Consider the following 25,071-nt stretch of genomic DNA (forward strand, 5'->3'; position numbering starts at 1 on the left):
GGTGTGGAGGAAGGTGGAGAGGGAGGTGGCGAGGGTGGACCGGGCGAGGGGGGACGCGGCGAGGGCGGGGAAGGGGGAGCTGCCGGATGCGCCGCCGAGGGAGAGGAGGAGTTTGAGGTGCGGGTGCGTGGTGGCGCGGAGGTGGGTGAGGGATGCGAGGCAGCCGGTGGTGGTGGTGGTGGAGGGGATGGGGTAGTGCAGGTCGGCTTTTTCGTCGAGGTGGTAGATTGTCCCGTCTTCTCGAACTCTGTGGGTGGGGAGGTTGGTGATGCGTGGTCTTGGTGGTCTTGGTGGTGGTGGTGGCTCTTACCGTATGAATGCGTAGAACACGTGCGAGATGATGTCGAGGTCCATGCTCGAGGGCGGCTGGTTGCGGTAGATCTTCCAGCTAGGATAGTATGCGCCGTGGACGAACGGCAGCTGCTCCGCCGGCACGAACGGTGTCGGTGCTGGGACGGAGTGGTCCGAGGGCGCGCACGCGGGCGTCATGGTCGTCGTGTTGATCGTCGGGCAGGAGGGACGTGCGCGGTTGTGTGAGGGCGTCGTGGTGTTTGCAAGTTGGGACGGTAGAGAAAACGGATGCAGGTTTCGGACGCGTGCGAGTGGGTTACGAGCATGTATTCGTATTAAGCTGCTTGGCCCGCAGTAGCCACGCCCGTCTGGCAATTGGCTCGCGAAGCCGGGGGAGCGGGGTTGCACATATGCATGCATGCACGGCGGGCGGGAAAGTGCATGCTGGGAACAGCCCTGGAGGAGGTCGGGAGTAATCAATTCCGTATCACCGCGCTGCGAGATGGTGGCGTTTTCAGACGATCGGAGCACGCGAAGAGGCATATATGCACGTGTGACGTATGGGGACGCCTCCGTCCTGCACGTTTCCGCCCAAGACAACTGCGTACGTCTGCAACGTGGCACCCAGCTTCGTTGTCTGACAGCCGATGCTCGGGCTCGGCCTACAAGAAGTCAAGGCTCGGCACGCAGCTAGCCATGTCAGCGTGCTTTGAATCTTCTGAATTTAGTCTCTATATTATCGTGAGTACGAACCTTCGCATTGACATCCCAAAAGAAAACACCATATACGATCTGCGTCCGACGAGACTCCTCCATCGGGTCACGAGTAAAGAAATTCCGCTGGTCTCAGACTTTCCTGCTACACAAACGCCTCCCGACTCTGTGGCTTTGCCCGAGGAACAACGGAGGGAGCATGACTGCTGCGTAAGAATGACACTGATTTTGGGTATCACAATGCACTGGAAAACTCCGTGTGCATCGCTGCCTGAGAATCACCAGATATACGGATGGCAGCTGTCCCGAAGATGTTTTCGGATGACTGCTGGATTTGCTGCGAGTTGAGAGACATGATCTGAATGAAGGATGAAACGACTTGTACCTTGGGTCACGTCGATGACATTGCAGTGTTTTCTGGTAAGAAGTTCGCCCAAGTAGAGCTTCGGACTGACTGGTCCCCTCCGACGATTTCCAAAAGGCTTTGGGGTCCTCGCGAAGTGTTCGTTCGTACTATCAGACGTCACCTATCTGATTTATCCCAGCGCTCTAAACACTAGAACATGTGGACCCTTGTACCCGACCTGAATGCCGCGGGAAGGAAGTCCTGGTCTGCATTCAAGTTCTCCACCGCTGACCGAAGCTCCTTCGGGGTATACTTCAAAACAGCCGCAGTCAGGTAGCCGTTCAGGACGTCCGCCTTCACATCATGCCACACCTCGCGCAAGCTCAGCACGCTCAACTGGCCCGCGTTGCGCACGGCCGTGACGCCGGCATCGAGGATATCCCGCAGCGGATTGCCCGACTTATCGTCGTCGCCGTTGTCGTCCTCTCCCGGCGCGTCTAATTCGCTGTGGTTGAAGATGATGTCCTTGGCGGCGCACATGTCCCTGCTGCGGAGATAGTCGGCGAGGATGTAGCACAGCTTGCGCTTCTTGCGGTTCATGTAGGCCTGCCAGACGTTGATGAGGCCGGGCTCGGGGATGGCGTCGGCGAAGTCGATCTTGTCCGTGGCGACGCGGTGGCCGCAGTACAGGCTGCCCGTCGAGCCCAGCTCGAGCGCGCAGAGGAACCACGCCGCGCCCGCGACGTCGGAGAAGCGCGCGAGCACCCACTCGCCCGCGATCGCCTCCAGCGACTCCTCCTGCACGAAAGCGATCATGTCGCTGACCCTCTTCTCATCCTCGGTGTGCTGCGCCTTGTGCCTCTCGTCGGGCTGGGACGGCGCGGCTTCCCTGTACTCGGACCGCTGTACTTCCTCGACGCTGTCCGTCCCGACGACGCCTTCCTTGGACCTCTTGCCGACGACTTTCTTCTGCACGACTTGGGCGATCTTGAGCTGCCTCGCCAGCACGTGCCTCGCGCACGAGAAGCTCACCATGACGCGGGCGAAGCCGGTGCTGATGCTGCACCAGCCCGTGATGCGCTGGCGGGGGCTGACGGCCTTGGCCACCTGGTCCCACAGCCTGTTCTCCTCGTGGAAGGTGACGACGACGCGTTGGATGTCGAAGACGCCCTCGATGCCCGAGCTGTTGACGACGATCGGGTTGGGCGAGACCATGCTGTCCGGCGCCTCCTGCTCGACGTCGACGTGGTTGATCCGGCTGTCCTTCATCGACATCGCCGGTGCCGGCCGGACGTCGCGCGTGAGCTCGTCCAAGACGGCTGCCGGCAGCGGCGGGATCTTGTCGCGTCGCGGGACACCGTCGTTTTTTTCGCCCAGCGACGTCAGGCTGCGCTCCAGATAGGGGTGGACGTCTTTGCTCAACCGTTCCACGGCTCCCTTCAGTGTCTGTTCGTCGTAGGGCTCGTCGACGAGGGTGTCGGCGGTGCTGGGCGTCGGGGACGCTGGCCTTCCGTCTTCGGTTTTGACCCGCTTGGAGGAGCGGCTCGGGTCGAACAGCCCGGAGATGGATCGCTTCTTGTGCAGGCCGCCGAGGAGCCCCTTCATCGGCTTCTTCGCCAGCTCTGCCGCGGAGTCGCCGAGGCCCAGCAGCCCGTCGCCGATGAGGTGCGGCGCCTTCTTGCTGCCTCCCTTGCTGTCCCACGCGCGGCTGCACTTGTTCTCGACCCACTTGAGGATCTTCTCGAGGTCGCGGACTTGGCCGTCCAGGTCGTCGAAGTCGGCCTGGTGGATCAGGTTGACGATGCCGACGATCCAAGGCATGGGGAGGTGCCTGTGGTGGTCGTACCGCTTGATGAACCTGATCGTGTTCTGCAGCATCTCGCATATTATGTGGAACGTCTGCATCACCTCCTTTCGCCGTGTCTGCAGGAGGCCCGCCAGCCGCTTGTTGGCCGTCGACTGTCCCTCGACGCGGCTGGTGTCGAAGGCCTCCAGCCGCGACGGATACAGCGATCGCCCGCGGATGTGGCTGCCCATCTCCCTGCCCGTCCAGTTGAACACGGAGACGTCGTTGGATGAGATCAACGCCTCGTCGAAGAGGCGTGTCAGGGCTTTGGGCAGGCCCTCGGCTTTGAACGTAGGGAAGCGGACCCCGAGCAAGCCCATCAGCGAATACGCCCTGTCCGTCTCCACGGTGGTGGTCCGGTTGCAGGCGAGCGACATGACCCTGTGCGTGGAGAAGCTGGTGCGCGCGGTCCCGCCCTGCCAGCTCTCCAGCGGCTCCACCTTGCCGAACTTGGCAATGTACCGCCTGTCCCTCACAATCGCGTCTTTCGTCTCCGCAACGAGGCAGTGGAGCAGGATCGTGACCATGCGTCGCGGATCGTCCTCGGGGTTGGTGACTCTCTCCTCGTTGGGGAAGAGGTAGCCTTTCAGACTGTCGTACGTGAGGTTGTTTTGCAGCCGGAACTTTTGGCTGTCTTCCTCCTTGACCTTCTTCCTCATTCCTACCGCTGCGAGGTACACGACCTGGTCGATAAATGGGATGGCTGTCTCCTTGTCGATGCCGCTCGGGATGTGCACTTCGAGCGCCTCGAGGATGGCGATCAAGTGTTGCCCAGCATTGGTCCTCGTGGCATTGTCGTTCTCGTCACTCTCGACAACAGCTTTAGGGAGCTACGGCGGCAATCAGCATCTGAAAACAGTATCAGGGACCGGGAAAGATGTCCTACTTTGAGGTGATGTTCTTGTACCGCTTCCTTCCACACCTTTCGCAGCTTCTCCCGGTCCGCCTCCAGCCTTTTCCGGTCATCTTCACCGAGCTTCCCGCGCGTGTACAGCTCGATAAAGGGGCACAAGAAGTAGTAGGGCCCGAGATTCTCCTGTGGTCGCTGTAGTCGTTTCCATGCCGAGTTGACGTAAAACGTCGTCTTGCTCAAGACAAGCTCCTGAAGAGTCCAGCCACGGGTGGACCACTTCGGCTCCTTGTCGAGTATGTCATCGTAACTGTCGATGTTAGGGGGGTCCGGCAGAACAGCTTCGGTCCCTGATAGTTGCGAAAATCGCGTCCACTCATCGTTCCACTCATCGTCGGACGGGGGCGTGTCGAGATGCACCAGGCAAAAGTCGGCATTGGCATACCAATCGCCCATCAGCGAGAGTGAGTCGACGAGCTCGCCTTGATTCTTCTTATCGATGCAGCACGTGTCGTTCCAGAGGTATCGTTTCCCTTTCTCCTGTGCAGGAAACACGCCCTCGTCGAAGATTTCTTGTGCCCGCTTGACCGACTGATCAATCTTAATGGATGACTTCCACTTTTGCAGAGCTTCGTACAACCCCTCGACAGCCTCGCGAAGCAGTCTTTGGTCATCGTGCTCCAGAAAGTCGGCTTTGGGCTTGACGTCCTCGCTTTGCTTGGTCTTCTGGTCGAGTTCAGCCTGCGATTTGGCGAGAGCGTCCTTGGCCTTCTCCAGCCCTTCGGCCCCCGGATCCTTCTCGTCTGCTTGGGGAAGCTGCTCGGGCCGGCCAGGTCGGCTGTGGCATGGGTCGATGGAGATGGTCTTCTCCATTTCCTTGGCAAGGTTCCGGAAAGCGTCCGCCTCCAGCTCAGCAAAGGCCAGCTTCGCCTTCGCGTCGGCGAAGTCTCTGGTGGCCGACTTGAGGTTTCTCTTGGCCAGTTTCACCTCGATGTGTTCTCCGAGTATCTTGCCGACGTCGGCATCGGGTCGTTTGTCCTTCAGCATCTCCTCGATCGTTTTCTTCTTCTCTTCGATCTTTTCTCTGCTGAGGTTCATGATCATCTCGATGTCGCTCTTCGCCCCTGGCTCCTTGGACTCGACGACCTTTCTGCGGTTGTGCTCCCTCGCCTCGTTGACATAAGGCAGGTCGACTTCGGCGCCTTTCCAGCTGTGCGACAGGATGCAGTACTGGTTGACGTCGTCGTTGTCGAGCCCATCCATCATGTTGCCGGTGTCGATGTTGAACATGCGCAGGGGAATCGAGGGTGTCTCCTCGGAGGCGGGTCCCAGCAGCTGGAAACCGACGTCGTCCGACGGCTTCCTGTCGACGAAGGTGGGCTTGAACCGCGGCGTGAGCATGTGGTTCAACAGCGCCCGCATCTTCTCCGGGTTCTTGTTGACGACGCCCCACGCGGCCTTGACCTCGTCCGCCCCGTTCTTGGCGCCATTTTTGATGTTGTCCACGAGGTCGTCAACTAAATGCATCGTGACCAGAGCAGGGCTATGTCCTGTGGATGTGTTAATGGCGGCCAACAGGAGAAGAGAAGGCAAGGCGCATACAAGTATTGGGGATGCAGTGAAGCAAAGGGACGCTCACTTAACAAACCGCCACTGTGGGGATGGCTGCAACAAACCGAGGGTATTGGAAGGGTCTTGCGCCTTTTTGACCGCTGGATGAGGATGTCCAGTCGTTGTAATCCACAACACAAGACAAAAAGTCGCGACTAGTCGGGAGCGCCGGAACGTCGGCCGAAGCGAGACAGCCAGCCATCACCTTTACCCTGTCCGTTGTAGCGTTGCTTTTCCTTTTGCCTGTAGACGAGAGCTGAATGCCGGTGTGACCGAAGAAGCCCCACCCGCTCCATTCTTCGGCACAGCCTCGAGACGATTCCTTTGCTTTAGAGCCGCATACGCATCTCGTGTGCGGAGCTCCGAGATGGATGCGTTGTCTGCAACGCCATTGAGTCCACACCCGTCACCCAATCGCTTATCTTGATGCTTTGCCGCGTGGCTCAGCTCGCTGCCTGATATGCAGGGTTTTCCGTTGATTGGCATTCGCCTATCCCTGCGCGCTGCAAAAATTGCCGTTCTCGCTCTGATCGGCGCACCGAGCTGAACTTCCTCGAGTCGTGGGCCCCGACAACCTTCCATAACGCGTTGTAGCTGGGTAACATGCAGCTCTAGCACATGCAGGAGTCGGTGCTGTTGGGGGCTGATTCCAATTTGCTGAGGCAGTTCTTTTTCGACATCCACTGTCTCCACCTCGATTTAAGCCATGTTTTAGCAAGCTCATCACCGCTTTTTCGTTGCTTAATTGAGAGCAGCTCCAGCAAAGTGGTCCCGTTCTCGGACCCAAGAGAACGCAACGTTGCTCTCCTCAATCCTCAAGCGCAACACACCTTCGTCTTTCCAACTGCCGTTTTGTTCTTTAGCTAGCACAGAATGGCATCTTATCACAGAGTTCTCAACGTCTTCGACAGATCTGTCAAGGACAAGAACGTGGAATGCGACTGGTACGTAGCAGCCCCGCACGCTTCCTTCAAGCCCGGCTGAAACCCCCATGAAAAGCGACATCCACTCCTGGGAGATCCGTATAAACGGCCAGCGCTGGTTCGGCAAGATCCGCCTGATCGGCTTCGTCGACGTCTTCTTCCTCATCTGCTACTCGACCCACGATCGTTTCGAGCACGGCATCATCATATACAGTACGTCCAACCACCGCCGGTCGCATGCATCCCGAAAACAACGCAAACTGATCCCGCACAGAGGAGGACGATGTCATCCGCCAAACGCTGATCGCCGCCCGGCGATACGCGAACGACCCCGATCTGGATCTCGAAATCGTCAACAAGGAGGCAGAGGTAAACGACAAAGGTATATATCCACGTACGCCCCTCCCTCACGCATTTCGGCAGCTTGGATTGACGTGTACGTCCCCTCCCCCAGTGCCCAAGAAGTATTTCAGCTTCGTCGACAAACAAGGCGACCTCGACTACGTCATCACCAGCCTCGGTCACGTCGTCGACCTGCGGACGGACTACTCGCCGTCGGAGCTGAAGAAGTACGAGATCAGGATCCGCCGCCCTACCAACCCGCATCTGAAAGGTGAGTTCCCCGGCCGCTACGTCCTTCTGCAGAGAGAAAGGAGGGGGGGAAGGCAAGTTTGATTGGCTGATTGGGGATTTGTACTGGCGCAGGCCCGATTTATCGCGGGATCACGCAGCATTCCGTCGCGGAACTCGTTCACGACGCCGTCCGTTACGGCATCGTTTCGAATGCGGAGATTACGGCGAGGATAATGGGGCAGTTTGCGGGCGGCACGCATACGGAGGATACGGTGAGAAAGGTGGCGGCTGCTATGACCGGCGGCGGAGGTGGTATGTAAGTTAAGGAGCCGGGAGGTGAGATCGGATGTTATGAGTTACGGGCTAGATACCGTTATAATCCAGAATGCTTCATTTGGGAAGAAATGTGTATCAAAGGGATTCAGAAAGCATTTCGCTACCGTCTTACACTAGTACTTCGTAGAGATACTCCGACGTAAGGATGATTTGTAAGTTACGGACGCTCAGCCAGGAATTTTTCTCCCATACTCCATATACATCTCCTCTGATACAAAACCGGGCTCATGGATTTCCTTGAGTATTTCAGCGACCCTCTCCCTCACCGAGTTTGAGGGATTGCAATTTTCATGGCTCACGCAGCCTGGTTCCATAGGAGATTTGTAGGTGTCCAAGATTTCTCTGAGACTGAATATTTGCATGGATTGCACCTTCTCGGCCAGAGTGTTGATGCTCCATGGAAGGGACGGTGAATCCTCCTGCTCTATGGGAAGCCCGAGCTCTTTCAGGCCTATGGCGAGCGACCCAAGAACCATTGCATCGCATTGGGAGCAACAAATGCTCCTAGGATGCTTGGAACCGTGCGGTAGGCAATACTTGTTGAGTTTTCCGTATACCGCATCGAGTATATCGGTGAGCACTGTCTTTCGGATGCTCTGAACACATTCTACAAAGGGGAGATTAGGCCACGTGATGTATGTACATTGTGATTAAGAGACAGCTTACCGTAGAAATAACCAGGGGCTTGCGAATGTCTATCCAGAGGATCGCCGTTGAGCCAAAGAACATCGCTCCATTCTTCTTCTCCTTCGGTTTCTTGGACAATTCGAAGGGCTAGGCTGTTGAACAGATCCTTTTCTCCAAACGCCCAGGCCACCCGGACCCACTTCATGTCCGTCGACTCTTTCGCCGTTTCCCTTAAGGGTCCCAGCCACTGGTTGATCCATGGCCGTACAAGGCTCGTAGCACCGTACTTTTCCGTTGCGACCGCAAGCTCGTAAAGCTCATCCAACGAAGGGCGGTGAGGGACCATGTCGAACCGAAAGTGGGCAATGGCCATGAGGATAGCGAAAGCATCAGGGTTGACCTCCTGATCGGACTGCATCAGGCCATCAGACTTTCGAGGTGAGCGGGACGCCCAGCTCCACCCACCACAGGCAAGAGTCAGTGCCTTGGAGGATACGATGAATTCTGCTTCCTTGGTAGGGCAATATTGATAGACAAGAATGCGAAGGTCCCCGTCTGGGTCAAAATAGGTTCTGGTAGGGTCCGCGTGCATGATATCGTCCATGCTCTGGGCGGAAAGAATTCGAGGACGTGGTTTGAGCCAGCCTGGGGCAATTTTGAAGTCTGGGGCTTTGTGCGGGATTGAAAGTTTTGCAACAGTGAAACGTTGCAGCGATCCCTTGGGGAAATGATGACGGCATTGCACTGCAGCCAACGCTAAACCGAATCTGTGGGCGTACAAGGGCGGAGCGAGCTCACAAGAAAGAAAGCATTAGCATGAGTTCCCGGTCTGTCATAGGTACTACCAAAGCCGAAGCTCTGGATACTACGTCATGAAGTGGGTGCACAGTATATCCCGAGACCCTGCGTTGCATTTCTCAAGCCTTGCAGATTCCGATAAATTGAAGTTCGTGGAAAGATAAAGCCAACATCTCATGCCATGGCTTTGATTCAGGGGCTACACTAAATTAGCGCAGGCAAGTTGAGCGGGAACGTTAGCCAGATATAGTATTTTTCAACGCCACGGACCACAAACCCTACTAGCAAGCGCGGAGAATGTACTTCTTTCTCACAGTCACTATGACCTCAAGACTAAAGGAAGATGCTAGATTCACACGGCGATCGGCTTGATTACTAACTTCTGCGAAGTATTCACGACGGGGTAGTAGTAGTGTGCAGCAACCATACACTCCACCATGCGATTCCACATTTGGACTACAATCAAGATCTAACGCTCTCCTCGTTCCCGGAAACAAGAGAACGTAGTTGCTTCAATTGCATTAGTCACCAAACTAACGTCGGTATTGAGGAGCACCCACCTTGTATTTCGCTTGCGACGTACTCGGCTCATCCGATTGAGCTTTTGAGAAAAGCAGGTCCGCCAGCTGACGTTTCCGGTCTTGGACGTTCATGATGTGCTGAGACAGATCAGAATGGTAGGTTCAATTCTCTATCTTGGGAAGAACCTCACCTCTTCGAAAGAATTCCTGACGATCAAGCGGATAGTAGTTACTGGCCGCTGCTGCCCCATGCGATGGATGCGCGCTAAGGCCTGCTCCTCTGTAGTAGGATTCCATTGGGGTTCGAGGAGATAGGCGCGCGATGCCGCAGTGAGGTCCAAGCTGGAATTTCCGGTCAGCTGTGAGTGGTGGACGCGGCGGGGAAAGGCGCAATGAGATCATACCCGACAGCACCACAGGATGTCGTGATCAGCATGACTCTGACCTGTGGGTCATTACGGAAGCGTTCGAGCGCCTTTTTGCGGTCTCGCGCGGATACGCGACCGTCAAAACGGACGGTGTCGATGCCGGAGATTTGGAGGGCACGCTGCACCATGTCGAGACTCCTCGTCCAAAAGGAGAAGACCACGCTGAGAAAAATATCAGTATCTGGAGGATTTAACGTAATCAGGGCCAAGAATGCTACCTTTTCTCGTTCAGATGCGTCTGAATGTCGTTGACCAACGCTTGAACCTTGCTTGATATCTTCGTGGGGGGTTCTGGTGAAGCAAGAAGCAGTGGGGCCGCCACTAACCGAACTGGCTCGGAAGAGCATGTTGAAGAGCATCCGCAATCTGACTTCTCAGATCCTGGGCTTCTGGGGGTGTTGCACTGCTGGAAACAAAACGCACAGACGACCTTCAAGCACCTGTATAATCTGGGTAGCTGTGGGCTCTGATATGGTCTCAAAAAGTTGCCGGAGGTTTCTACTGCATCCATGCAGTGCAGCTCAGCGCAGCACCTGACGCAAACCGCTTGTCCTAAGCTGACCAATGACTCAAAGATACTTTGCGCCGTCGTTTTTCTCAACGAAGGTTCCACCGAGGGGCCTGCCGGTTCCGTCAATTGGAAGGATGGTGATATGTCTGTATCTCCTAGATTACAGATCATGCGCAGGATATTGATGCGTTGTATGACGCTCAAGAATTGGCCGCGTTCCGTGACCTGCTGGTGCGCGAGATGATCTAGCATCTCCTCAACCGGGCATGAGACTTGCCTGTAAAAGGCGTGCTCTTCGGCGGTGAAGTCGACATATTGGAAGATGTCGTAGCGATCTGGAAGCTGAATGGTCGTCTTCAGACGTCGTAGGACAATACATTGAACGAGTCGTTTTATTCTCTCGGTGGCTTCTTCTACGTTACCTTCTTTCCAAGGCTTCTGAATCATTTCATCGAAGGCGCTCGGTTCTTCAAACGGATGGATGCGAAGGAACTCGAGGAGGCTGGCGAAGTCATTCAGTGAGTTCTGTACGGGAGTGCCAGTCATTGCCCATCTGCAGTCGGATTTCAGAGAGCGTATTGCCTTCGCTGTGGTAGTCCTCCGATTCCGAACATAATGGGCTACATCAAATCAGCGTTGCTCCCCGGGGCAGGTGACTTAAGTTACCTTCATCCAAAATGATTCGTTTCCAGTGGGCCGTTGATATCGGCGAAGTGAGGTGCTTCGCCGAGCTGCGTTCGGCAGCGATGGTCTGGTACGTTGTGAGGACAATATCATACTGCCGCAGCTTAAGCAAATCGGTGATACGGCAATTATCGTGGTGCTTGATCCAAACGATACTTCGAGGGCGAAGGTGTCTAGATGAATCAGCAAGTGAATCCTTTGAAGGCCGATGCAATACCTACTGCTCGAGTTGACCTTCCCACACTTGAAGCACTGTCCAAGTCAGAAAACGTAGGTTTCTGTCTGAAGTTTAAGTACGTACGTGGGGACGGCACAACAATTAGTGTGCAGTTCGTGAAGTTCTCTGGGACTTTCTTAGGGTCATGGATTTCCTGCACCTCTGAGTCTTTGTCTGAGGCTACGAGCGCTATCATGCTCAACGTTTTCCCGAGACCCATCTCATCCGCAAGCAAGCCGCCTCTAAATTCAGGAGGCGCAGCGAACTGCACATCACCTGTGACACGGTTGAGAAAACTGCAAAGTCAGTCTTATGTCATGGATAGGGTAGAGCAAGAGATCTACCTCTGATTTGGCCCGCTTTTCTTCGCGAGCCATATGTCTTGATGGGGACCGAACAACGACCAACCACGCTCGCGCCTCTTCATGAATCCGAGAGCTTGCTGCTGATGCCTTACCGATAGTATCACGTCAGTAGAATGTCAATCTGGCAACTATACAGGGAGACCTACGGATGTAACTGTGCGCGTAATGCAGCGGGAGTATCGGCTGTATCCAGAATCTCGCCTGACTCGAAGTTTGCGAAGAAATCCGATACGTCCTTCGGCACGGCTACGTCATTTTGGTGGGGTCGAGACAGCTCAAAGGTCATAAGGGGGCGTTCGGCTCTGGATAAGCGATGAGGATTCACGTACGGTACGTTGTAGACGCACTCCATGGGATCCTGAAGGTAGATGTCGCAGTCCTGAGTGAACTTGCCTACGTCTTCGAAAAGACTGTATGGCCAGTAAATAATGGCGTTCAAGGCAGGTTTGGCTCCATTCTTTTGCTTCGAAGTTGCATCACCAGATGTGAGTGCGATCTGTATCCACAGCCCCGGCTCAGAAGAGAGGACATTGATGGCTTCCGCTGTGTGTTTGTCTGTTGTTCCCAACTGAATCTGCCCATCGCCGCCCAAAATGCTCCCACACCTATCGACGCAACAGAAGGTCGGAGGTTGAGATGAAGTGTAGTCATTGTCTCGGTGCAGGCGAACAGGTACGTTTGCAATCTTTGATTACATATGTTAGCAGGTACATCATAGGAACAAGGGAACTTAAAACCACAAGAATGGAAGATTCCGTGGGAGTAATAGAGAGGCGAGGCCAAAGTTGGTATGAGTAAAGAAATAACAGTTCCGTCGAGGCCGCACCCTAGTAGGTCCCTCAAAGGGAGTCATCCTCTCTGACAATTTTGTATTGTACTAACCATGCCGAAGCACACCAGCTCTCCGAGGTGCGAGGTGCTCTCTGCATCCGCACATGTCGATTCGTGCTGTGGTGATTGTGAATTTCCCTGGAGACTCTTGCTCTCATGAGCAATATAATCCTGGTCGAAGCCAACTGCGACGTCGACCTGGCTGCACGCGGCGACTCTGCGGCTATAGCTTGGTCCGGCGTGGCAGTAAGGCTGTGGTGTCGGGTCGGGCGGCGGATCGAGCCGGCGCCGTTTTGTGGGCGGATATTGGGACGCAGAAAGAGGGTGGTTGTATATATGAGCTGCCATGTCGGATCTTAAAAGGGTCCAAGGATCGGAGAATGGGCCAGAGGTGACGGGGCGGTGGTGAATTTTCTGGAGGATGTCAGACGGAAAAGTTCTGCGCGTCATTGCGACAGGGTAGCTGCTGGGCACAGCCCCTCGACTGCGGAGGCAGTGCTATTGTGCACCGTTGCATGCATGTCGTGAGCTGATCTCAACCTTGTGACACCTCATCGGGCGCCGGGAGTAGGGCAGCTTCGCACGGCTCAACAGGGACAAGTCTACCAAGCCGACAGACGGCGTCGGGAAGGCGCAACGTCCAGCGTCTGGAGCTACATGACGTGTTAAGTATGGATCGCACGGCTTCTGCGATAAGCCCGCGGAGGATGTGGTAGGGTGTGAATGCAGGCCAAGGCTGGGTAATCTTGCATAAAGTGGGGTAGCTGGGTGTGCCTTGAAGGCTGAGTTGGGGCCCTAGGTGGACCAAGGCTCACAGCTGGGAAGTTGAAAATGCCCGCTGCGCCTGCTTTCTTGATGCGCGCGTGTGGAGCAGACGCGTCGGCGTGAGCTCAAGTAGGCAGCCGCCATGGCCACGACTTCTTCCGCTCCTGCCCCACCATCCCCCGCTCCATCTCGACAGGCACGCTTGACCATCAAGGAGGCCTTCACGCGTTTGAGCCAGAGCATCACTCCGGATGATGCTCGCAGATTCCAGTCAACCACACTCAAAGATGTCCGGCAAGCGGCAGTCGAAGTCGAGGACAAGCTGGCAACCTCCCAAAGCCTGCGCAACATGCGTCGCGTCGAGTCTTTGTTGAACGGCATCGAGCACTACTCCAAGGTCCTGGAGGTCCTGTGCAATGGAACCCCATACCTTCCGTGGATATGGGTGCGTGCTTCGCATAGTCAATCGTCGTGTCTGTCATACTGATCGTGCGGTAGGCTCCGATCAAGCTCATGCTTCAGGTAGTCCTCCACCAGTGTTTTTTCCGCCCCGATCGCTCACAGAAAACAAACACAGTTGTCTTCCGAGTATCTTTCGTCCTTTGAGAAGCTGATCGACGCATATGCGCAAATTGCCGAGACGATCCCGCGTTTTGATCGGTTGAGTGTAGCTTTCCAAAATGAGGCCGCATTTCAGGAGCTTCTTGCCATGTTTTATGCCGATATACTGGACTTCCATCGCAGGGCCTACAAGTTTTTCCGTGCCCGAGGCATGTCCCAATACTCTTTCATCTACCAATTACTCCACTATACTGACGACAATCCACAGCTTGGCAGCGCTTCTTTGACTCCTCCTGGGGTCGGTTCGACGCTCGATTCAAGAGAATACTTTTCAGTCTAGCCCAACATGCCGATTTGATCGACCGAGAAGCAAACGCAATCGATATAGCTGCCGCTGAAACTATGCGCCAGAAATTGAACGACGACCTTTCTCGGCGCGAAAAAGAAAATGCCCTGATCCAGCGCTCCGCCGCCATTTCCTGGCTGAACCTCGACAACAGCATCCCATCGCAAGAAGACGAGCTCGACAGGCTACTCGCACACTGTCACTCTGGATCGTGCGATTGGCTCCTCAAGAACGCAAAAATTGAACAATGGATGAGCGATGGTCAGTCCCAACGATTCACATGGATCTACGGGAAACCCGGTGCTGGTAACATTCATCCGTCCACTACTGTCACCCGCGAAGACTAAAAAACTTCTAGGAAAAAGCATACTCTGCTCAAGCCTGATTCATCATTTGCAAGAGCAAAAAGTCCCCGTGCTGTACTTCTTCTGCACGTACCGCTCAAGCCATTCCAGCCCAACCATCAATGTCTTGAAGTCTCTCACCGCCCAAGCAATTCAGCTGAATGCAGAAGTCGTCCCGTATATCATTGACAACTATGCAAGCAAGTCCATGACTTCTACCACCAAAGACCTCCGGACACTGCTGCCTCATATTCTCTCGAATACGCCATCCGGAAGAATCATATTGGATGGTCTGGATGAATGTGATACCGAAGAGCAGAAGCTGATCCTCAAGATTACTCTGGACGTCATGCACAGTACTGGTTCTGGCTGGAAAATGCTTATCTCCAGTCAGGAAATCCCCACCATCACACGAGGCCTTTCGAATCTCTCTCAGAAGAGCAAATTGTCTCTGTCAGAGGAGAATCAGTCAATCAGCTCCGCGATCGGGACGTTCATCGACCGGAGGATTGCAATGTTGCAGACAGATGCTCCGTATCTGTGGCGCGGGGATGGGCTCACCGCATCGTCGTTGAAAGAGAAACTGAACAGGAAGTCAAACGGTTTGCATCGCTAAACCCTGCAGAAGCTGGCGTGTGCTAACCTATATTTCAGGGATGTTTCTCTGGGTCCATCTCGTGCTGGAGAGCCTGGAAGAGACTTATAGCTTGAAGGAGTTGGAAGAAGCGATTGACCTACTTCCATCCGACCTGACTCAACTGTACGTATGTCCCTGCATAGACATTATATCACAGAACACAACCTCACTTTCCGCCAGATACAATCGCTTGTTGAATGGTGTTCAAAAGCGCCTCAGCAGCCATATGTTTGAGGGGGTCGTCTCCATGCTACGGATGATAACGCACTCATATCGACCTTTAAAGGTGGCAGAACTCTTGGACGCTACGGTGCTCACGAGAAATCTTATCGATGACTCAACGAAGCTACCCGCTGAAGCATTGAACGTATGCAAGCCGCTCATTGAATTGGGACCCGGCGACACGGTGGTATTGGTCCACTTTTCACTGCAAAAGTAAGATGGAGAGAGTGCTATCCACTGTTCAATTCTGACACTCGATGCAGGTACCTTCTGAGTCGGTCCGAACTGTCTGCTCATGATGCCCATCACGACATGGCATTGGCATGCAGTAAAATTCTGACATCCAGCCTCGACTTGATAGATCCAAGTGAACCAGAACAGAAGAAGCTCATTAACACCGGCAAAGGTTTCCTGACTTTCTTTCCATATGCCCACACTTTTTGGTTGGAGCATCTGTTGGACTTTGCTACACTTCACGGATGTCTCACCGACGAACCGACATGGCAACTCGCTCAGCATCTCTTGGGACTCAGCTTCAGACATGATCAACTATCATGGGGTGTGTTACAGGTTACAGCGGGTTCTTCATCTGTGGAGTATCCCGAGACCAACATTCTTCTGGACAGCCGCGTGCAGCATGTGGACGCTGTTCTCGGATTTTATCCACTTGTCGCCAAAACGATTGCTCTTCGAGAGTCTTCGAAGGATTCACCTTGTGATTCTGCCACAGGTAGACACCCTAATCACCCCATCTAACAAAGTATGGCTAACGAAGATATAGACTCAACAGACACTGGCACCCAAAACGATCCCACAGCAATGAGCCGCCTGATGAGGGAATACGAATCCGTCGTACAAGCTTTACTTTCCGCTGATGCAATTCCGGGTGTTCCTCAAGACTTTCTGGAGGCCTTCAAACGTTCCAATGGAACGGCAGCTTTCTTCTGCAGATTCTCCACTTGTGTCGATGCCTCGAATACTTTTCAATCGGAGTCGGCCAGGGACGCACACGAGAGGTTGGTGCACATGAGACGACTTCCCTGTCAAGTTGTCTCATGTCCATATGCCAGCCTTGGGTTCAAGACTCCAAAGGACCTGAAGTGCCATATGCAAACATATCACTCAGGGCCAATGCCCTCTGTCGTTCCCCCAAGTGTCCGTCGCACAAATCTGCATCTTCAACCAACGCTACCCCGAATGTGGCGAGGAAGCCAACCAGATGATAACGAACAAACCTCAGATCAACACAAGGTTACACATGGCGCTATAGCAGATGGCGTCCAAGCATGGCCGGCAGGAGCCGAAGTACCACCGATGCATGGCTGGACTCCACAACAACAGAGGGTACAGCAAGTAATCTTGGCTCAGCTACGGAGCTCCCATCGTCCTACCCATGGACAATGGCAATCCCAACTCAAAGCGGAGCAGCGAGCGGGTATGGCCTGGAAGATGTAAAGATTTACCCTCTCATCGCCTTAAACGTCAAATCTAACTTTCACAGTTACACGACGACACGGTTTTTAAGCTTCCATACGCCAGACCCGCTCGTACTTGCAGAAATGGCTATCAGAGATGAGAACGAGTGTTTTATTGAGGCTCAAAGCAGGGTAAGCTAGTCCAAATACAATTGACGATAAGATTATAATGCTGAAGAATCCCGTAGGATGAGTATGTCCAAGCTGTGAAGGACAGTTTGACCAATCGTTCGTCCAGTTCTCAGCGCGCGCGATTGGACCAGTCCGCGCGATTAAATACACGAATATTGCAGCAGGAAGACTCAGAAAGTGGGACATCAGGGTAGAAGCACACGTCCTTCAGCGGATTAGCAATATGAGAATACTGAATATAGCTCAGCGTATCGGCCCCAACTGCTGATCAACTCCATTACGAGACATGAGGAATACGTAAAATGGTCATGATTTGTCACTCGACATCGAGTGGCGGGCTTGGAGGGTGTGCCCCCGCGGATGATACAAATCGAAGCCTACAGTACGGCTCTTCCGGAAACGGGACTCTGACTATGCACACTTATTCGAAACCCTCGCTGCACGAATCATTCGTGGACGTCAGTGCCAAATACTTCAAGAAATGGTAAAGGACCGCATGTCTTCCAGCCAATCAGCTTGAGGAGTTGAAGCACTGCTCTCGTCGGAAGCAGTGGTACGTGATTTGCGTGGGTTTGTGAAGCCCGCAATCAACGAAAAGGTATCCGATGCGGCCGAACCTCGCAATATCACGCCCGAGATTTCCGACACCTTCACCGCGATGAAGCCTACATATTCATTTGACGGCTTAGGCGCTTCGTCCAAAACCATCACAGTGCCCCGAGAGACTTCGTAGATCCTGTCGCCATCCAGCCTGAACCTCATGAGCGGCAAGGGCTCCTCGGCCAGCTCGAAGAATCCCTTGAGCATCTTCTGGCCCCTGATCGTGAGGAAGTGGCCGTCGACCACGGCATCGTTCGCCAAGTATACGGGGGTTCCAGGGTCCCGGCTTTCGTTCCACCTGTAGATCCACGTGTGCGGCGGAGATGCGGAAGAGCCGGCCGCGCACTTGACGATGTCGTTCAGCACCCACGGACCCGGGGGAAAGACGATGTGGAAGTTTCTCAAGAGGTAGACCGCGAGCCCGTACAAGTTCTCAAAGACGGTTTTGCCGTAATCGGGCACAAACCCATCGGCAGCGTTTTCGACGTCGACGTCGACGAGGCCGACGACGGCGAAGATGCGGTCGAGAGGTTCCGATGTCCGAAGCGCCCAGCACGCGCGGAGCAGCGTCGGCAGGACGTCGACGGGCTGCGGCCCCTGCAGGCCGCCGCACAGCATCATCGCCGCCGGGTGCCGCGTATCCCAGAACTGAGCGGCGCCAGCCTGGCCGATCAGCGGCGGCGGCGGCGGCGGCTCGTCGACGCCGGCCGCAACCGATTCGGAGAAGAAGAACTTGGACAGCGTCTGCCACCGCGTCGTCCTGTCGCCGCAGACGACGACGGCGGCGCGAGCGACCACGATCTCCTGCAGCGCCCACAACCGCCTGAACCAGCCGCGCCTTTTCAGCAAATCCCTCGTCAGCAGCTCGACCGCCTCTCCTTCCGTCGTCGTCGTCGCCCCGTCCGTTCCGGGGCCGTTCAGGTAGTCGAAGAGCCTGTCGCTCGCGAACGAGCGCTCGCCGAGCCACACGACCACTCTCGACGCCGCGCGGTATATGCGGGGCATCAGGCGCACCTGGTGGCTGCGCTCGCGGACGCGCGAGCGGTCGACGCAGAGGGCGTCGACCCACAGGAAGCGCGGGGCGTCTGCGAGCCGCAGCCGGAGCAGTGCGGCTTCAAGGTTCTTGGTGATGGGGATTTTTCCGTGTGAGCACCGGATTGACTGTGTTAGCGCGCTGTCGCCGTGACCGTCGGCCCATGTGTAGGAGAGGGCTTCGTAGTCGGGCGGCTGGTCCAGCGCGCAGGTGATCAGATCGCACGAGAGAGTGTCAGAGGAAGTGCCTGGATGCAGGACGGCGAGCTTGATGGTGTTGCCGCTCTCCAGCGGCCGATGATCAGCTGGCCGGGCGAGGCCGCTCGCGGTTTCGGGTTGAGCTTCAGTTTGCTGCAACATGGCTGACGATGGAGGACGCGAGGAGCCAGAGGATATTCTTGCGAGACGCCCGGCTGATGTTTAAGTTTGCTGTAGGCAGCAAGCACTGTGCCGCATTAGAACGCGCGTGCGAATCCTTCCGCAGACCAGGGCCAATCAGCGTGCGCAAAGCTGATGCCTAATGTAAATCGGCGGCAGCCTAATAGAACTTCATGTCGCAATTCACTTTTCCGATTCCTGGCAGTCAAGCTGAAATAGCTATTTCATGAAGCTAGGTGGCTTCGACTTAGCGTGGCAGAAGCATCAAAGACTTTCGAACTCCCTCTCGGTTTGTTTCAGGAAGCTCAAAGGTGGCATGAGAACCACACAACGCCAAACATAAGTATTAGCCAGATTGGACAACTAAGAAATACTAGCACTTGCAGCGCGGGTGCGGGACTCGCGCGGAATGCTTATTAGCGGTGAGTGTGGAGGTTGATGCAGGAATTCCCCTCTAACCAAAGTCACCAAGTTCAAAATGTGGCGACGTACACGTACTGTATAGTGTATCCAATGCTTTACTTTATCAGAAATTGGAGGTGCAGGTGAGCATGTGGTGCAGAAGTGTAGTCAAAGGTCCGAAAACACAGCAGCCGGATCGAATACGCCGCAGCGGGACTTCTGGCATAGACCGACAGGTACCAGAAGAACAACAGAAAAACAAACCGAAGAACAATGGACACACTGGGCGGACAAGACGGCGAGGGGTCCGGTGAAAAGAAGGTTTGTGAGCGAGTCAAGACGGGATTTTGAGTTTAGAGTGTTTAGCGCATTACCCATGGCGGATGTTCTAGCCAGCTGGACCCCGTCCGCAACTACTCTTGGCCCGGCAGCTTGTTTTGCGACTTGGAATACTCAAGCAAGGCATCCTTACCCTTGCGATGAGCCGCACGATGTCCATTTGAGCTGAAGGACTGTTCTCGTTCCGTTGAACATTGTCAATTCTCACCCTCCTGCTGCCCGTCCACTTTCGGAGATGCGCTATCGAAACCTTCTCCCCTTTCACTAGTAAGTACTACAGTTTCATGAACTGAATGGTGATGCAAGGCGTAGTAACGAGGAGGTCGACAAGTTCAGGAGACTTCACACCACGACGAATAATGCCTCGGCTACTGTATGAGCTACGACAGAAGCAGTTGACGTCATCGATAGCGCGCGCCATTGGTTCCGAACCGAGTCATGGTCCTCGGTTAGCGCACCCGGAACTCAGCCTCATGCTGTACTGAGTACGTAAATGGACGTATCTATGGCAGTTGGCTTGGTCATAAGTGTGATGGACGCGGTTATGCTTGGGAAACTGTCTTCTCATCAAGCAGGTGTTCTGCCTGCAGGAATCCAGAGAAGCTGCCACCAGAGTCCAGGACTCTATCCACAGCTCGGCGAACAAGTCCACTGTTTGGCACCTGACCTCCTCTGTAAAGTATATCCAGCACGAGAGCAAGGCCTTAGCGTACTAGGCATACAGAGTCGTCAAATCGTTGGTCCAAAAACGGCCACTCTACTGCAGCCACAAGCCCTGGTTCGGGTTTCGAGAAAGACGCATGGACGACCCCATCACCAAAACGTGCGGAAGAACTCATTGGTGCATTTTGCAACTCCGTTATTCACTCTGCAGAAAGTCACTGCAACTGAACCGTAATGCAGCATCAGCTCAGTGAAGTTAATTGCTGGCCCATCTCACAATGCGATGAGGTGACTATCCATTTTTGTGGGACGACGACCAAAGCGAGCATTGGCAACAACTCGGGCAGTGCAGACAAACGGTGCGTCCGAGAACTGCATCAACGCGAGGCGGGGAGTTGGCGGTTTCCGATACGCCAAGTCTCCTCATTTTTTCCTTTTCGGGTTAGACTGGTAGCCCCTGTGACTACGCTTCACCAGCTGTGTCCACTGTTGTTGCCGCATCCCCACACGTTGGGTGGCCAGAAGTCTTCCAAAAACGCTCACGCATAGTCTATTCGACAACAGTTGGCTGTGTTCAGAGATAGATATGATATTATAACACGGCCATGGCGAAGTGTGGTAGGCTAGACAACAAGCCAGAGAAGACTAAGCAGTCTCGATCTCGCCACCACGCTTCTCAAGCCCGTCGCAAGCCTTCTGAGCCATCGCATGAGCCAGCTTGGCAGTCATGGTCGGACGACTTGGCGATTTAGACAACACGAGCTCTGAAGTTGCAAAGCCAGTGCTACCTCGAGCCAAGAGGCAAGCTTGTCAGTTCGTCGTTTGAACCACCTGTTCTAGATGCGTGAGGAGGACTTAGCCAAATACTCCAGGAGTGTTGGCACATCTTGGCGAAGAGTACAAAAGGCTCGACGAGCGGGAGCAGAAGAAAGAATCATCAGCAACACAGCCTCTTCCATCCATCCACCACCCTCACTTAAACATCCACTACTTTCGTTCTCCCAGAAAGGACCAGTCCCCCACCACCGCCACCATGCAACTCAAGCACCTCACCGTCGCCGCCATCCTGGCCGCCGTCACCTCCGCCCAATTCAACATCCCCGCCGCCAACGGCAAGAAGCAAGTTCTCTCGGCGCCGCGCCCCATCTCCGGCTTCGTCGACTACAAGATGGCCGAGTTCGACCGGGGCAAGCCGTGCACGTCGGATAAGGACCAAGGCAGCGCGGAAGCCGTCTTCGTGCTGGCGGCGGGCGCGACACTCGCAAACGTCATCATCGGCGCCGACGCCTTCGAGGGCGTGCACTGCCAGGGTTCGTGCACGCTGCAGAACGTGTGGTTCCGCGACGTGTGCGAGGACGCCATCACGTTGCTTGGCCAGGGCAGCTACCGCATCGCCGGCGGCGGCGCCCAGAACGCCGTCGACAAGGTCATCCAGCACAACGGCGTCGGCAACGTCGAGATCAAGGATTTCACGGTGAACAACGTCGGCAAGCTGTACCGCGCCTGCGGCGACTGCACGAACAATGCTGGCAAGAAGCGCACTGTTGTCGCTACTGGCATCAGGGCGTTCGGCCTCAGGTCGGACTTGATCGGCATCAACAGCAACTTCGGCGACACCGCGACGGTGAGCAACTCGTGCGGCTCCACCAAGAAGGTCTGCCAGGAGTTCAAGGGCGTCAACAAGGGCCAGGGCGAGAGCACCAAGGTCGAGCCCCCGACCGGCGCTTGCAAGGGCCCTCAGGGCGCTTTGGATAAGCTGCCCGCTTGCTAAGCGCGCGGCGCCTACGTGGCTGCCTGGATTCGCGGAGGGCTTGATCATCCTGATCCGAAATGGGCAAGCGATATGTGCGGTTCTTGTAGATAGAAAGCTGTGCTTTTGAGGGTTGTCTTCATGTACATACAGATATATTTCGCTTGCAGGCTTCACTTTCGATGTTTAGATTGGTGCTTTTGACAAACTGTGGTAAAATGGAACGTCATTGCTTAAGCTACATGCTTGTTCGTGGCTTGAATTTCTTTTTTTTTTTTTGACTGGCTTGAGATGCGCTGACTTGCAAGGATAACCGCATGCCACAATTCTCGTAGAAATGTCAACTGAATTCTTAAGTCAGGCATTCAGAATCAAGTCACATACAAGTCTTGAGCATGATCTCGCTGATAGTTGTCATTCATCTGTAAATTTCTCCAAAATACATGGATTCTTCTTTAAATCCCTTTCATTCCGGATCCGAAAGAGCTTTACCCGAACGTAAGCACTGCTTACTGATACACATAGTCGAGGTTAGTGCCTGCTCGCTCAATAAACTGTGCATGTTCTCATCGGCCCAGGTGTAAGATACAGCCTCGTACTCCCGGGTGGGGGAAAGTATCCAGTTCGTAAATGGTCAAGTCAAATGATGTCGGGTCTTTCGCCGCACCGGGGTGGAGAGAAAGGATCCTGAAGCTCTGCTTACTCTCGAACTCGGAGTACGTGTAACCAACAGTGTCCGTCGAAATGCCGTGCGAGCTCGTTGTGATCAAATCCATGGTGGGGTGTTTGCGCAGAGGTGGGCGTATTGAACGATCAATATTATGGCAGCATGCTTGAAGGCGACAATCATGTAGAGGATGAGGAGAATATAAGATCGCAAGGCTGAAGTGAGCCCCGCACATTTTGGTCAGGCCGCCGCATGTGACCAATCAGGAAGGTGACCCAATGGAAAGGTTCAGGGTGCTGACGAAGCTGAGCGATACCAGGATCATTGTGGAACCCCAACGCTGGGATAATACCGATGGAGATTTCGATTCCAAGAAGAAATTTTGATCGCCCGTATCGGCTACAAGCACCTTGTCGCAAGTGGGGCCCAGCTGATGATGTTGTATAACATTGAAGATGCCACGGCCTGCATAGCCGAATTCCATCATATCCTCGCGGCAATATCAACAGAAACAAGACTTAAACATCCCATCCACGAGCCCGTGACCCACGCAACAATCAGTTCGTCGTTGCACAAAACCAAAAATAATAAAAAAAGCCCATCGCAATGGCCCAACGTACCTCATCCTCACCGGCGATGTCGCACGACACTTCATCTCAACCAAATGACCAAGGCACCACCGGCACGCATCCCAGCGACAGACGCGCCATCCTATTCAAACGCCTCTTCAGCCTCCTCCCACAACTAAACGTCCTCTCCGCCCTGACAGCCACTGCCTCGATCGGCGCCCTCACCTTCGACGAGTTCCACCAGACCTCCAGCTCTTCCATGAACCACGCGGCCGAGGGCCTCCTCACGAGCTGCGCCGTCGCCGCAACCACCTCCATCATGCTGTCCACCATGCTCATGTTCCGGTTCGAAGCGCACGAGTCGATCCTGAAGCGGGAATACATGCTGCTGTGGACGCCGCTGGTCCTGCTGGACTGGTCGATCGTGGCGCTGCTCGTCGGCGTCACGCTGTGGTACGTGGAGAAGAACGACGTGTGGCGGGCTGCTGTGATGGTGGCGCAGGTTGGCGGGCTGCTGGGATTCTCGTCGTGGGTCGCCGTTAGGATGGCGGTGACGATGCGGCGGGAGGGAGGGATTGGGGCCTAGACTCGTTGTTGCGTAGTTTGCCTACGAACCGGGGGTTCGCAGCTTGAATCGCTTGCGAGCGCGATTCGATCCTCCTCTTTTCCGATCGGGTGTTCATACGCCACGATGCTTGGCATGGTGTTAAGCCCCCCGCCCTCTCCAGCGCTATTTACGATATTTAGCATAACTTGAAAGATAAGGCGTATTCGCGCCTGTTGTCTATCTAATATACGTAGAAAGATTACTTACTCTTGCTTATTAAGCGCTTGCAATCAAGCTGGGTAAGATTACCTGCGTACAAGCCCGCTTGTTGCGACCCCTGCTACGGACAGGCCTGCTGGGGGTAAAATTCCAACACCAACTGCTGTCACATGTTTGTTGTTTTGGCCCAGAAAGGAAACCACCCGTCGAGACCATCGGGTTCTTTCTCCTCCCTAATCGCCATTCACAAGGTCCCAGACCGACACGAGAGGCGCTGCTAGCGCATTTTCTCCGGCCTTCAACACCTCCAACATTCGTTGTCGTGGGAAAGAGAAAGCATGAGGTCCAGCTAAGGTTAGTAAAGCGGAATGGGATCATCGAAAAGCCCGAAGTTTCGCCGAAAGCTAACCTGGCCTGGGCAATGGGCGCTGAAAAGCTGCAGCTACCTAATGGACAGATCGGGGAAGAAGAGAGGTGTATATTCTCTATAATGATTGCCTACGGTACAGATGGAAGCACACGGGCCAACGACGCGCTCAGCGAGAAAATTTCGCCGCACGTGAAGATGATGGGGGGTGTGAAAAAAATGGGAACTTTGACTGTTTGTTCCACATGGATGATAAAGAAACGAAACTCCCCATCCCACTCCTTTTTTTTTGTTTTTGTTTTTGCCGTCGGGTTTTCCTCCCGTGCCACGCCGTCGAGGAGAGGCTGAAGTTGAAGAGATGGAGATGAAGAGCGAGTTCATCTTCATCTTCATCGTCGACGCGCGGGCTTGTAGGAGACGATACCTAGCGGGATGCTGCCTTTACATGACAGTGCAGCCGAAGCCAGGCTTGGCAATGGAATCGCCGCCGAAACCAGGAATTCTACCTTTGCCGCCCATTTTGATTTGTTGAGTGAGTTGTCTAACGTGTTTAAGTTAGTAAGGAGTCGTGCTTATGGTATATA

The 25,071-nt window shown here is 54.6% G+C and overlaps 6 protein-coding genes across 6 annotated transcripts; 3 read left to right on the forward strand and 3 right to left on the reverse strand.

The window, feature by feature from the left end:
- Positions 1–1,561: 1,561 nt before the first annotated feature.
- On the reverse strand, positions 1,562–5,574 carry SLS55_007109 (uncharacterized protein; the record flags this gene model as incomplete). Its single annotated transcript, XM_066778533.1, has 2 exons — positions 1,562–4,027; positions 4,084–5,574. The coding sequence occupies 2 exons, from the start codon at positions 5,572–5,574 to the stop codon at positions 1,562–1,564; spliced, it is 3,957 nt and encodes a 1,318-aa protein (XP_066630970.1).
- A 957-nt stretch (positions 5,575–6,531) lies between these two features.
- SLS55_007110 (uncharacterized protein) lies at positions 6,532–7,474 on the forward strand (the record flags this gene model as incomplete). The annotated part of the gene is made up of 5 exons (XM_066778534.1): positions 6,532–6,602; positions 6,658–6,794; positions 6,856–6,963; positions 7,036–7,194; positions 7,287–7,474. The coding sequence occupies 5 exons, from the start codon at positions 6,532–6,534 to the stop codon at positions 7,472–7,474; spliced, it is 663 nt and encodes a 220-aa protein (XP_066630971.1).
- Positions 7,475–9,791: 2,317 nt separating this feature from the next.
- Positions 9,792–10,921, reverse strand: SLS55_007111 (uncharacterized protein; the record flags this gene model as incomplete). Its single annotated transcript, XM_066778535.1, has 2 exons — positions 9,792–10,026; positions 10,398–10,921. The coding sequence occupies 2 exons, from the start codon at positions 10,919–10,921 to the stop codon at positions 9,792–9,794; spliced, it is 759 nt and encodes a 252-aa protein (XP_066630972.1).
- Positions 10,922–13,586: 2,665 nt separating this feature from the next.
- On the forward strand, positions 13,587–15,564 carry SLS55_007112 (uncharacterized protein; the record flags this gene model as incomplete). Its single annotated transcript, XM_066778536.1, has 6 exons — positions 13,587–13,682; positions 13,736–13,759; positions 13,815–14,096; positions 14,547–14,844; positions 15,143–15,252; positions 15,412–15,564. 6 exons carry the CDS (start codon positions 13,587–13,589, stop codon positions 15,562–15,564), a joined length of 963 nt encoding a protein of 320 aa, XP_066630973.1.
- Positions 15,565–17,428: 1,864 nt separating this feature from the next.
- SLS55_007113 (uncharacterized protein) lies at positions 17,429–18,946 on the reverse strand (the record flags this gene model as incomplete). Its single annotated transcript, XM_066778537.1, has 1 exon — positions 17,429–18,946. One exon carries the CDS (start codon positions 18,944–18,946, stop codon positions 17,429–17,431), a length of 1,518 nt encoding a protein of 505 aa, XP_066630974.1.
- Positions 18,947–21,401: 2,455 nt separating this feature from the next.
- SLS55_007114 (uncharacterized protein) lies at positions 21,402–22,139 on the forward strand (the record flags this gene model as incomplete). Its single annotated transcript, XM_066778538.1, has 1 exon — positions 21,402–22,139. One exon carries the CDS (start codon positions 21,402–21,404, stop codon positions 22,137–22,139), a length of 738 nt encoding a protein of 245 aa, XP_066630975.1.
- Between the last annotated feature and the right edge of the window lie 2,932 nt (positions 22,140–25,071).

This window comes from Diplodia seriata (genome assembly GCF_021436955.1).
Source record: "Diplodia seriata strain FDS-637 chromosome Unknown scaffold_7, whole genome shotgun sequence".
In the NCBI taxonomy this organism is placed as follows: Eukaryota; Fungi; Ascomycota; class Dothideomycetes; order Botryosphaeriales; family Botryosphaeriaceae; genus Diplodia; species Diplodia seriata.